At 46.2% G+C, this 13,735-nt stretch overlaps 1 protein-coding gene across 4 annotated transcripts in view; it reads right to left on the bottom strand.

Annotated features, from left to right (window-relative positions):
• The window catches only part of Eif2ak4 (eukaryotic translation initiation factor 2 alpha kinase 4), a 95,173-nt gene that overhangs the window by 6,138 nt on the left and 75,300 nt on the right, over nucleotides 1–13,735 (bottom strand). For all 4 annotated transcript variants that reach the window (XM_028888088.2, XM_037205109.1, XM_028888089.2 and 1 more), the window contains 6 exons: nucleotides 12,181–12,351; nucleotides 11,708–11,842; nucleotides 9,782–9,889; nucleotides 8,351–8,479; nucleotides 6,172–6,258; nucleotides 2,576–2,688 (listed from right to left, as the gene is read on the bottom strand). In XM_028888088.2, coding sequence (XP_028743921.1) covers nucleotides 2,576–2,688; nucleotides 6,172–6,258; nucleotides 8,351–8,479; nucleotides 9,782–9,889; nucleotides 11,708–11,842; nucleotides 12,181–12,351 — 743 coding nt within the window. The remainder of the gene's footprint in view (nucleotides 1–2,575; nucleotides 2,689–6,171; nucleotides 6,259–8,350; nucleotides 8,480–9,781; nucleotides 9,890–11,707; nucleotides 11,843–12,180; nucleotides 12,352–13,735) is intronic.

Here is a 13,735-nt window from a genome sequence, read left to right as displayed (position 1 = left end):
ATTGCATAGTTTTGGTTTAAGAAAGTAGGATTACATGATCTATCCTATTTATGGACATCCTTCCACTGAAGCTTTGCAGAGATACAGACAAAATGCAACACCTCGGAGATTTTTGAACATAAAAACACCACTTTTCAAACTGTAATTATTATTTTGGGTTTTTTTGTTTGTTTGTTTTTGTTTTGAAAATAAAGTTGGCCGGGTGGTAGTGGGGCACACTGTTAATCCCAGCACTTGGGAGGCAAAGGCAGGTGGATCTCTGGAGGTTAGAGGCCAGCCTGGTCTACACAGGAAGTTCTAAGACAGCCAGGGCTACACAGAGAAACCTTGTCTTGAAAAACCAAAAAAAGTTGTTTTCCATGAAAATATGTTATCGAGGTCAGCATGACATGGGTTATTACCTTCATTTAAAATGATTAAGTATTTTTAAAAAATGTTTAAGTGTCAATTTCTAATGGATTTTGAAATTTTTGAGATGGGGTTTTAGGGTGTTGCTAAGTTCAGGCTGGCTTAATTTCACTTGGCAGCCCAGACTGGCCTTGAACTTGTGATCTTCCAGCCTCAGTCTGCTAAATGGTGGGAATCACAGACCCATGCCATCATTCCCACCTCAGCTAGAATACACTGATGAATATAACCCACACATTTCTGGGAGCTTCTCAAGTAATTGTGAGGGTACCAGAGGTCTGACACCCCGAGTCTGAGCAGTGGTGTCGTTTGTGTCTTGACAGAGGTTCTGACCCACACACACCACAAGAGGTGGTGCTGTCCACTGGGTGCAGCTGCTGAGTCCACACTTCCTTTCTTTTTAAAATTTTGTTTAGATGTATTTATATGTATGAGTCTTTGCCTGCACACACATATGTGCACCATGTGTGTGCCTGGTGCCCTTGGAGGTCATGCTCTTAACCACTGAGCTATCTCTCCATTCCCCAATTACTTTTAGTTTTAATGATTTTACTTTGCTAAATTAATATCTAGGTGATTGGATCATGTGTATATGAGCTCTTTCCCCAGGACCTATTATTAATGTATCTTTTGATTTGCATAGATAAAATACTGCCAAGAGTCACTCATTAAACAGACTAAATGAGATAGAGGCAGACAGATTTTGACCTTTTAAAATGATTTTTAAATAGCCAAAGGAATGGAAACACATGAACTATGAACCAATGGCTGAGAGCCCCCCCCCCCCCAGGTGGATCAGGCCCTCTGAATAGGTGAGACAGTTGATTGGCTTGATCAGTTTGGGAGGCAACTAGGCAGTGGGTCCAAGTCCTGTGCTCACTGCATGAGTTGGCTGTTTGAAACCTGGAGCTTATGCAGGGACGCTTGGCTCAGTCTGGGAGGAAGAGACTGGACCTGCCTGGACTGAGTCTACCAGGTTGATTGCAGTCCTCGGGGGAGGATTTGCCGTTGAGGAGGTGGGAATGGGGGGTGAGCTGGGGGTAAGGGGAGGGGGTGGGAGGGGGAAGAATAGGGGAACCCGTGGCTGATATGTAGAACTGAATGGTATTGTTAAAAAACAAAAACAAAAACAAAAAACAAAAACAAAAACAAAAAACAAAAAACCAAATAAATGATCAATAATAAAAGAAAAAAAATGATTTTTAAAAATTGTGAAAATACTACTGGTTTGATATATCTTAATAGCTTATAATATTTTGTATTAAACTATTTTATTTTATATATTTATATAAAATTTATATATAAATAGAATGTATTTTAATTAATATAATACTAATGGTTTGATATAATTTAAATGTGTTTCCAAAAGTTCATATGCTGGCAGCTTGATCCCCAGAGTAGAGATATTGAGAGCTGGGGGCCTAGTAGATAATAATTAGGACAGAGATGCATGGCCTTGGCCAAGATTAACAATGGTCCTACGGAGTACTCACAAATTCAGTTTGTTATGAAGTGTTTGTTTTCTTCTGTCTATGGCTGTTTACTGTTCCTCCTCTCTGCCATGTTATGGCATAGACAAAGGAGCCTTCACCAGAAGAGAAAGAGAGGGGTGGGGCCACCCAATCCAGGACTTTTGGCTTCATAGATTGTCAGCTAAATTACTTTCTTTTCCTCTTTCTCTTTCTTGTTCTCTCTCTCTCTCTCTCTCTCTCTCTCTCTCTCTCTCTCTCTCTCTCTCTCTCTCTCTCCTTCCTTCCTTCCTTCCTTTTTTTTTTGAGACAGGGTTTCTCTGTGTAGCCCTAGATGTCCTGGAACTCAATCTGTAGACTAGGCTGCTTTGAGCTCATAGAGATCTCTGTCTCCCGATTGCTGGGATTAAAGGTGCATACTACCACCACCCAGCAACTTTGTTTTCCTTACCCAGGCTTGGGAATTTCATTATGACCAGAAGAACCATCATACAGAAAAACAAATGTTGAAAGCGATATGTGACAAGTCTTGTTCAAGTGACATAATTAAAATGTCGATTGAATTATTCAGAAGCAACAGACTGGTTTAAGTCAATCCAGATTCATCTGTACCTCACGAGAATTGGCTTTAAAACTCAATTTATGTAGGTTCTATGCAGGTAAGTGCAGTTAGTCTTCTGGGATATGTTCTAAGTTACCTGATGTTCCTTTCATCACTGACTTTGGTCCTCAGTTTCTGCATAACATGATCCACAAGATCCGATTCCAATACACGCTTCTCTGTTTGCCTCTCCTTCTCAAAGGACTTGACCTGGAAAAGAATGGAACAGTTATATGGAGGTTTCTGAAGCCAAAAGGGTGGTTCCTTGTGCCCTAGTGAGGGGACTGGGTCAACAGTTTGTAGTCAGTGGGTCTTAACTGGGGGTGGTTCTGTCCTGGAGGACATTTAGCAATTTTTTCTTAAAGTAGCACTTTAAGAAATGTTATATATTTTGTGTGTATATGTGTATGTATATGGGTGCATGCACGCCATGGTGTGTGTGTGGAAGTTAGAGCACAACTTGTAGGAGTGGAGTTTCTCCTTTTACTGTGTGAGTCCTGGGGATGGAACTTAGGTCATCAGGCTTGGTGGTAAGCGCTTGACTCACAGGCTCTGGAGATGCTTTTATGCCACAACTGTGGGGTGTTCCAGCATCTTAACACAGACTATAACAAGGTCAAGGTCAGAGATGCAGCAGTAATGAACCACATGGCTCCAAACATTAAGTGCTGTTGCTGAGATATATTGGTCTGCTCAGGAATGGTTAGAGTTGAAAGAATGAAAACAAACAGCCATGATGGACAGGTCCCATATTCCTCCATTGCTCTCTGAACACCCAGCCAACCCCCTTACAAACCAGCCCCACCACCTCACTTTCCCCAGCTGTGGCCTGGCTAGCCTGATGCTGTCACATTGTTTTCAGTTCCCTCAGTCTGCCCAATAATATCCCTGCAAGTAAACATTTTCCAATTCAGTTCTGATGTACCCTTTGTCCAGATTTTACTGGCTTCCCACTGGCTGCTAAATCACATCCAGACTCCCTGATCTAGCTGAAGGGTTCACAACACGGTTACATTTATCAGGCGGACACTTCCGCCTAGCCATTTCCGCATCAAGAGCGTCCCATAGCTAGGATACCTGATGGGCCCGGATATCTCAGCCTAGCAAGTTCCGGGCCAAGGGGTCTCGCGTGATCAAGAGTCCGTGGCATTGCATGGTTATGTAAGCGCGCAACATGACCATGTGATCTACGCACACGCGTAGAGTAGTGACGTGACCTGGCCACGCCCCCAGCCGGTTTTAAAAGTCCGGCGCGATATTCCCCATTCTCTTCTCCACACACGTGTCTCTCCCACAGGCCTGCACACTTTCTGTCCTTTGTTTTCTAATAAACTCTATAAGCGGATTCTGTCGTGTTTCGTGACGTTTCCTACAGGGTAAGAACACAACGCAGCCAGAAAACTAACACTAGCTATGACCATTCTCGCCTGCTGAAGTAAGTAGCCTTCATCCAAAACAGACTGTTTGGGCATAGTGGCACTCATCCTTGGGCATGTCAGAGCAGCTGATACCTACTCAAGATGCTCACAGGTTTGGGGCTCACAGGGTGGACCTGTTCGCATTCTCAGAAGGGTGCAGAGAGGGTCATCAGATTTTCACTTTCCATTTCCACCCCTCACCCAGCACATGCACTCTGTCCCTGCCGCACGTGCTCCCGGTTGTCAGAGTGCACAGAAGGTGGACGGGCTGGGCCTCCGGAGAAGCCGCTGTCCTGAGCTGTGCCCTGCTGGGCGGGGCTCGATGCAGCGGCCTCTCAGCTACCCGTGCTTTTGTAAGCAATCTCAGTAAACTCATCGCTCTGCCAAGCTGGACTCGAGGGAAATAGTTTGTCTATCTGTCCTCTCTGAGGTATATGAGTACTTCTGTACAACTCCCTGGGAAAAGTCACACATCAGGGTAGAATCATAATCTTTTCTAAGGATGTGTCCCTATCTTTGAGACAACCTACTACTAGAAAACACCCCGTGACCTTTGCTGTGCCCTCATTTATAAGGCCCTTTAGCACACACCTATAGGCTGCCTGTCTGTGCATCCAGAAACCCCACCAGCACTTGAAGATGTCCCCACTACCTGCTACCACCTTCCAGGCTGAGATTGTTCTCTGCAGGATGCTGATTAGCATTTTCTAGCTCATAATCATGCAAAAAAGTTTTATGTCCCCCATAAAATTATATTTGCACATCCATGTTTATTACTGCCCTAAGCACAAACAGCTAAGAAATGGAACCAGCCGGGATTCCATTTCATCATCAGTAGCTGAATGGATAAAGGAAGTGTGGTACATAACACACAAAGCCATTTTTTTTAGCTGTAATAGAAATGGAATCATGACATTTGTAAGAAAATGGATACAACTGGAAATTATGATGCTAAGCAAAATGAGCCAAACACAGAAAGACAAATGCTATGTGTGTTCTTTTATGTGGAATCTAGATGTGTGTGTGTGTACACTCAGGCTCACACACATTTTAGAAAAGGGGAGACATGAGAGAGACAGATCTTAGGGGGTATGGGAAAAGGTAATGGAGTCCAAATGACATGAAAGCAAGAGGAAAGACTATTTAGAGGCAGGAAGGGGGGGACCAAAAAGAAGAGGGTAGGGAGGTGGGGGGGACCATAGAGAAGAGGGTAGGGAGGTGGGGGGAGCCAGGTGGAAGGACACGAATACAACCAAGTACAATGGCAAGAATGTACGAAAATGCCACTTTGAAATCCATCGTTTGTAAAGTTAGTTTAACAATAAAATGATCTGTGAAATTAAATATGCTGTGTTAAAATGAAGAATGCGGGAAGACACAAATTACTAATATCAGGAACCAAAGCAGGACCATCCCCCCAGAGCTTAGAGACAGTGGGAAAAATAACCAAGGAATACCTGAGTGGTCGCAAAGGAAACTATGATGGCAAAGATGCAGTTCCTGGCTCATCCTGAAGGAGCCAGCTCAACCACTATGAATGGAGGCCGCTGTGGGCTTTGTTTACTTGTTTTTTCTTTTTTTTTAATTATGTGTATGTTTGTGTGTAGGTATGTGCACATGAGTGCAGATTGCCTGCAGAGGCGGGAGGTATTACATTCTCATGGAGCTGGAGCTCCAGGTGGTTGAGTCCTTATGTGGGTGCTGGGAATCGAACCTAGGACCTCTGGAAGAGTATTATTATGTGCTTTTATCCACTGAGCTACCTCTTCAGCCTGGCCCGTGTGGTTTTATATGATCATACCACACATTTGAGGTGCAATTCTAATTGTAATCGCATACAAACTCTTACAGAAAACACAAGTCCAATTCAATTTATAAAATTCTGCTATCAAAACCTGATAGCATTACGAGAGAAAATAAAGAGAATGAGGGATATAAAGGTCAATTTTTTCCCTTTAAAAACAGTATTTAAAAAAGGTCATGAGGTGGTAGGTTTATGGACACTTTGTTAGGTACAACAAAGTAAAATTGTTTAGGAAGACTCAGAAGGCATGCTGGTGACAGGTACAGCTCTCCTAAGAAAAGAGCCCAGGGCTGGGGGATGGCTCAGGGGCTCGGCACACGGGCTGTTCTTGTAGAGGACCTGCGTTTGATTTCCATGGTCTCACTGGCGCATGTGTGTGCAGTTTTACTGGGGACTGAATCAAGGGTCTCACCCATGCTGGGCGAGTACTCGGCCACGGAGGTACATCTCCAGTCCTCCTACGATCGTTACCTTAACATGGCTTCCTTCTTTATCAGAGACCAGGGCCACATAGGTGATTTCATGATGTCTGCAGTACTCCTGTAACTCTTCTTGAGACTGAAACAAAAAGTGAGACAAATGAACATGTGTGCCTGGAGTCCCTTCAGGTCATTAAGGACAAAGAAACACTGCTTCCTATTGTAATCGCAAAGTGAGTTACTAAATACGCTGACTTGAGGGGATATGGATGTTAGGGAGAGGGGTACCGAATTCCAGGAAGGAAATCTCATGTGCTTTCTCTGCTCTCATGATTGTTCTGAAGGACAGCGAACGAGCAATGTAGTCGTGACAGGAAGAGATTTTCAATGGCTTCAAGTCTTAACAAAAGGTGCCAAGAACTGTAACACACACACACACACACACACACAGCCTTTTAGGAAAGCCAAGGCATTAGGAAACAGTGAAAGGCAGAAAGTAGAATTAAACTGGGTGTTCTGGCTGTCGCCAGAGGAGGCTAAGAGGATGGGCTACACAGTGAGATCCTGTCTCACAAAACAGAAACAAAACAACAGAATACTTTTCTAACATGAAACAAGCAAACTGATGCTCTTTCTGTCACATGATTAAAAACTGATGGTTGGCATTCTGACAACAGTTTTTATATGAACACACAGCACAGCCGCAGAAGGCTGATGGCCAGAGAGTTGGCCTGTCTGTGTTCCTGGTCATTGCAGAGCCCTGGGGTGCCATTAGTGTGGCATCTAGAAGTACCCTCCCCCCACAATCTGTCTGTGATAGTGCAGACACCGGGTATCTGAAGCTCCCACCCCCAATTCTGAAGGGCAGGCCAGTGTTATGGGGTACCACTTTCCTTACCTCCATACCCGTAGCAGGGACCAGGTCTACACACTGGAGGTCTTAAGACTTACAGAAATCCAGACACACCAAGTCCAGAGTGCCCTCTGCAGTGAGCCAGCCCTGGCCCCATGCAGATGTCCACATCCTAGTCCCTGGAACCTGTCAATGCTTGCCCTGGGCCATCACCGAGCAAGACAGAGCCTCAGTGAAGAGGAAGCCTCGGAGAAGACGCCACACTGCTGAGTTTACAGGGAGGAAGGGACTGAGCCAATGCAGGAGGAAAAGGCAGGAACAGACCCATCCCTGGGCCTCAGGAGGGGCAAGCCCTGCCAATCCAGCCTAACCCAGGCCGCTGACTTCCAGGAACTTAGGCAAACAAAACCACTAAGCCCCGGGCTTGTGGTCATCTGTGACAGCAGCAGTCAGAAGCTAACGCCAGAGGTTAAACTCCATCCGATAGACTCGGTGTAGACTCGCAGGCACATCCAGTCTTTTTTTTCTTTTTAAATGTATTTATATTTTGATGCATATGTGTGTGTGTCTCTGTGTGTATATACCTACATGTGTATAGGTACCTGCGGAGGGCAGGAGGGGTTGGACGCCTGGAGCTGATGTAAACCACCTGACATGGTGCTGGGACCAGAACTTGGGTCCTCTGGGAGAGCAGCAAGGGCTCTCAACCACTGAGGCCTCTGCAGCCCCTGTGTCCAACCTTTGGACACTGCGACGTGAAAGTGGAGTTAGACAGATCCCCGAGGCAGAGAGATGTGGAGATGGCACACTTCCCTTGCTCACACTCCTGAACTGAGACAAAGACCTAACTAAGGCTGGGCAGCTGCTGCTTCTGTCCGAGGCCCGCTGTCATGAGACTGGTCTAAGGAGTTCAAGGCTAGACCAGCACACAGTTACCCCAAGTTTTGGGCCTGTCAGCTTCCCTGTCTTTGTTTAAACTGACCAACCCTAAATACAGGGACAAGGAGGGCTCAAGGACCCCTAAACTCCCAACCCACAAGGAGGCCGGACTTGAGGCTCCGAGTTGCTCTGTTGAGGGTCTGTCTGTCTCTCTATGTGCCTTGCTGTGTCTGGGGTTTTCCCTGCTGCTTCCGGTGTGCTCTTGTGTTTTTCTGCCTTTAACTCTTTACCAATCTTGACCCCTAGACAGTACCATTATCACTACAAAGCTCACCCTTGAGAAACGCCACTGAGTTACAAATGAGAAGTAACAACAAAAGTCTCAGCGTTGTAAGTAAGTTTAGGATTTTGGTTGGGCCCTGTGGTTCCATGTGGCCTGTGAAGGGCTGACTTACCCTCATAACTATTTGCTCTTCATTCACAACTTTCTGTCCCTTACCTGTGACCAGTCATACATGATCTCTGCAGTGATTCCCGCTGTCCAGAGTTTCTGGGTTAGGTTGATGGCTCTGGACATGGACATCTGGCCAACACTGACAACCAGGAGGTCACAGGAGCTTACTGTAACCTGATGAGAAACAGCAGTTACACCAGAGGGGGACACTGCAGCTGTGGGGGAGACAGCAGCACCCCAGAATTGTGAACAGCCACACAGTGCACAGATGGCTTTGGTTTAAAATGACATCATGAAAAACAGAACAACACAGTTAAAAGAACTTTCTATTCATTCTCTCTCTTTAACAGTCCTGGCTGTCCTGGAACTCGCTTTGTAGACCAGGTTGCCCTCGAACTCATAGAGATCCTCCTGCTTCTGCCTCCCAAGTGCTGGGATTAAAGGTGCGTGCCACCATGCCTGGCCAACATTCATCTTTTAACACAGACATTATTTCAGCTATCCTTCATTATTAGGAAGATATACGTTTTCCCCTCTCCTGGAAAATGGATCTTGCCTGAAATAGGGGAAAGCCATTTTTTAGCTTTATAGACTATAGCTGGGTTTTTGAGCAAGAGGCTTGATAAAAGTTGTTAAGAACCAGAATATTTTATCTATACAGTGTATTACAGATGTGGAGCGAGGTGGGACAGGTGTCTGAATCAGCAGCAGCCGGAGAGTAGAGGACCAGCAGCTGTGTGCTCTTGGTCCCCATTTCCTCAAAGAGATGCTTTTTTCTATGCTAATGAGATGAGCTGACACAGAGGCCAGCCCTTGGGTAGACTGAGGCAGGATAAAGGGTTGGGGCCATCAGACACAGCTCCAGTGCCAGGAGTGGGGGGTGGGGGATGGTAAGTGGATCCCTGTCGACATAATCAATCCTGCTATGCAATGGAGCCTCCACCAAGCCACGAATGGTAAGGTTCAGAGTGCTTCCGAGTGGCAGGAAGGAGGCTCCGGGAGGGCAGCCTCAGGCCAGCCTGTAGAGAGCCCAGAGGAAGGTGCATCAGACACGGCAAAGCACCTCAGCGTCCCTTCCTGAAGAGCCTAGACTGCCTTCCTCACCCCTCACTCTAACATCCTTTATATTAAACGGGTCAACACAATGTGTCCTGAGTTCTGCCACTTGCTCTAAGAAACGGATCAAACCCAAGGAGGTTAATGAACGCTGAGCTACAGCGAGTCAGGTGCACAGACAGACAAACGGGGCTTCAGCTGGCACTGGACGTGGAGGGGCAGACTTGGGGACCGAGTTCTCAACCTGTGGGTTCTGCCCTTGTCTCCAGGTGGGTGGCTAGAGTCACAAGTGAGGGAACCGTGCCCAGCTTTGTCTGCTCTGGTGGCACGCCTCACTTGTCACGTGCTGAGCTCCAAAGGTTAGCAGTCACGCTGGGAATGGAGACGGCTCCAGGCATGCTGGAAGGCAGCAGGACTTACAGGCTCTTCCATGTTGAGGACGGCGGCGAATATCTTGTCTATGGCTATGCTGACGCCGACAGCAGTGGGCACCGGCCCCAGAGCCTGGGGACCTCGGAACTTGGGAATCTGTGGATAGACCAGAGGGCTGGTTATAAGACAGAGACATTGCGGAAAGCAATGGTGAAAAAGCAAGCTCGCAAGAGCCTGGCATGATGGTGCATGCCTGTGATCTCAGCACTTGGGGGCAGAGGCAGGAGGAAGATCAAGGGTTCAAGACCAGCCTTAGGTACAGGGAGAGTCTGAGGCCAGCCTGGGCTCATGAGACATTGTATAACAAACAAACAAAAAAGCTCCCATAAACAAACAACAAAACAAACAAAACCAAAAAATCCCATAAATAAAACCAAGTTTTGTGTCAGTAATTAAAGGATCCAACAACAACAAAAAAGTGGAATGTGTATGTATGTGCAGATGGAGAATTGAGTATGCAGTCAAGTGCTTTGTCTAGATCTGCATGGGTCACTGTGCTAGCCACTGGCTACATGGAGCTACCGAGTATCTGAAATTTCCAAATTGAAATGTGCTGTGTGTCTAAAGCACATGCTTGCTGCAGAGACTCAGAATTAAAAAAAAAACAACACAAGTTTTAGAAGTTTCAGTACCTGTTGAAATAATATTTAGGACATAACAGGCTAAATATAAAACTGTTAGTAAAATTAATCCTGCCCATCCTATTTATTTATTTATTTATCTATCCATTCACTTATTTATTTATTAGTTTTTCAAGACAGGATTTCTCTGTGAAGCCTTGGTTGTCCTGAACTTGATCTGTAGACCAGGCTGGCCTCAAACTCACAGAGATCCACTTGCTTCTGCCTCCAGAGTACTTGGATTAAAGGCATGGGCTACCATTGCCCAGATACTCATCTCTATTACTTACCATCCCTAGGTAATTTAACATCACACATGTGGGTTCCAGACTGTGATAGAGTGCATCTCTCTACTGTTTCTACTGAGTATACTGAAAACCCTGACCATCATACAGCATCAAATGAGAAGATCTTGAGAGTGTAATGAATGGCTGTGTCTGACTGTGGTGGCCTACGGGAGTCGACATGATAAACAGTATAACTCAGTGTGCCCATTCCTACTTTTGACAGTCTATGCTAAGTGATATGGATTAGGGAAGAGAATGGGTAAAGGTCCTGCAGACCTATTTGTACCATCTTTGCAGTTTCCTATCAGCCTCAAATTATTATTATTATTACTACTACTATTACTACTATTCTGTAGTGTGTGTATGTGTGGAGGTCAGAGGACAACTTTGTGGAGTCAGATCTCTCCTTCCAACTTTATTATTCACAGAACTCAGTCATCTACATACAAACCTTTACCATCTACAGTCCTATTGGTTTTTTATTGGCCTACATTCATTGTACCTAGTACTGCCTTCCATAAGGACATTTCATACAACTATATAATATACTTTGACCATCTCCTCTTTGCCTCCCTTCTCTCATCTATTTTTTGTTTTTTAAAGACAGAGTTTCATGTAGTCATGGTAACCTTGAGCTTCACGTGTAGCTGAGTCTAGCTCAATCCCGTCCCTGTCCTAAGTGCTAGCATCCCACCTGCACATTCTGTTCTGTTTTTGAGACAGGTGTCCTTATATAGCTCTGGCTGGCCTGCAACTTGCTATGTAGCTCACATTGGTCTTGAATTTGCAGCAATCCTCCTGCCTCTGCCACCCAAGGGCTAGGATTACAGGCGTGCATCACCATGCTTAGCTCCTCAGTCCACTCAGTATTCCTAGATGGATGCTAAGAGGGACTGGATAGGATTTACTGGTTTACCACTTAGCATCACAGCGAAAAAATTCAAAATAGTAAGTTGAAAACTAGAAGCCAGCCAGAGCTAGTCCATACCCAAAGAACACGCTCTCACCAGCAGGTCATATCTGCCGCCAGCTGCCAGGATTTCAGGCACAGCCCTCTGCCTGCGTCTGCTGAATGCCAGGAACTGGAAGATGATGCCAGTGTGCTGCTGCACCTTGTAAACCAAGCCTAGGTTGATGGAGACCTGTGGAGGGAAGGGCAACACGCAGGGTCAGCAGCCTCAGTTGTGGAATGTGGAGTACAACTCTGTTTCAATTATTCTGCATAAACAGAAACTTTTGAGAGATCGGGCAAGAGCTATGTACTGGAGCCTGCCAAGCTCTCTGACAATAATCCCCTCTCTGAGGCATACACCACAGCGTGGGTGTGTGACAGAAACAGTGATGCTTGCAAAGAAATCCCAAGCAGAGTTTTTCTGGAAAAATACAACACTAGCGTTAAGGAAATAACACCCCATCCCCGCCCCCGGAGCTACTGTGGACACTGCTGGCCCGCACCGGCGGCACAGAACAGCCTTCAAACCTGTAACTTCACGCCCAGTTTCTTCAGCAGCCCGACCACTTCCTCTAGGTCTTTCAAGCTATACTTCACCAGCTGGGCCACGCCTGTTTTCTGTTTTATGAGTGAGTTGATCGTTGGGGTTAGGTCTTGCAAGTCCCCCTTCTGCTCGATGAACTTGTAGAGGCGGCAGAGCTGGAAAGCAAAGAGGCCCCGTCAGCTGCCGCCCTGCAGAAGGGCGGTGCACAGACCTTCCACATGCTGGGGACCCATGGAGCCTGGGCAGCCCCAGGACTTTGTGGTCAGGTGATCCCAGACTTTGCTACAATCCTAAAGATTATCCTTTCCCCCCAAACCCCAGTGTGAAGCAGCCCACAGAAGCGTGAGACATACAGTCCACTCATTCAGTGGTGAGCACTGGCCAGAAGTGACCCCGCCCCTGCAGAGCCTCTTGGGCATCTTCCCCTGTAAACCTTGTTTCCCTTGACCTTCCTCATCCTCATCTCCATTACCACAGGGGCACAACTCGTTCAGATAGTCACAGTTAGCCAGAAATCCTCTCTTCTCCCTTTGCTAGAGTAATCCCTCCTGGGAGCCTGGGACTGCCTCCGCCTGCTCCCTCAGCTCACAGTGGATGTTAGATGCACACTGTTTCCATCACTGCCTGCTCCTGAGAAGACCAGTGCAGGGGATGGAGGACTGTGCCTGAGCGCAGTGCCCAGCACACAGCAGAAGGAAGAGGGGGTACCTATGGATGTGGTGCCAGAGGCAGAACTACCAGGAGCCGAGCTGGAAACAAGACCAAAATTATAGCTCGCTCCACTGCAGGCAGAATCAGGCCCACCTCTATACTGGAACACAAAACCAGGAACTCAACGATGACTCAGCTTAATGCAGTCAGTTAAGTATAAGTCACTTGCACCTTAGATCCCAGAGTTAGTTTCTTTCCTTTTCATCTATCTATCACCTTCCTGTCCTGTCCTATGCTATCCATCCACCCACCCATCTACCTATTTATAGCCCTGGAACTCCTTGTGCAGACCTGGCCTCAAACTCAGAGATCTGCTGATTCTCGTCTCTGCCTCCTGAATGCTAGGCCACTGTGCCTGCTTGAGTATTTCTTTTCTTCCTCCCTAGGGCTGGCAATCAAGTCTCCCAATTAAGAACTGCCAGGGGCCATGATGAAGACTTTGCACCCATGTGAATCTGGATGAATCTCAATGTCTCTTGGGTTTCAAGATGTCACTGTGAATTAAGACGGGTTGGACACTGGCACCTGACCTGCTTCTTCCCTCTCTAATGGACCTGGAGCACCATTTAAAAATAACCAAGTACTGAATGTCATTATTAGATCCCATTTTTTCCTTTTAAAACTAGCCAAATACATTTCTTGCTCAGCATCATCACAAAGAAAAGTTGACATTTTAGCAACAGTGTTTAACATCTGTGAGACATTTTCAAATGTGGCATTAGTTTAAAGAGCCTTCTGGGAATGGAGTCACTGATCTGGATGGTTTCAGCCAGATTCTTGGCTCCGTTTTATTCCTGGGGCTATTTCTACACATAGGAAGTGGCTTTG

The sequence above is a fragment of the Peromyscus leucopus genome, chromosome 4 (genome assembly GCF_004664715.2).
Source record: "Peromyscus leucopus breed LL Stock chromosome 4, UCI_PerLeu_2.1, whole genome shotgun sequence".
NCBI classification, from domain to species: Eukaryota; Metazoa; Chordata; class Mammalia; order Rodentia; family Cricetidae; genus Peromyscus; species Peromyscus leucopus.
Note: the sequence above shows the minus strand (reverse complement) of the source record. Positions and strands in the feature narration are given on the sequence as shown.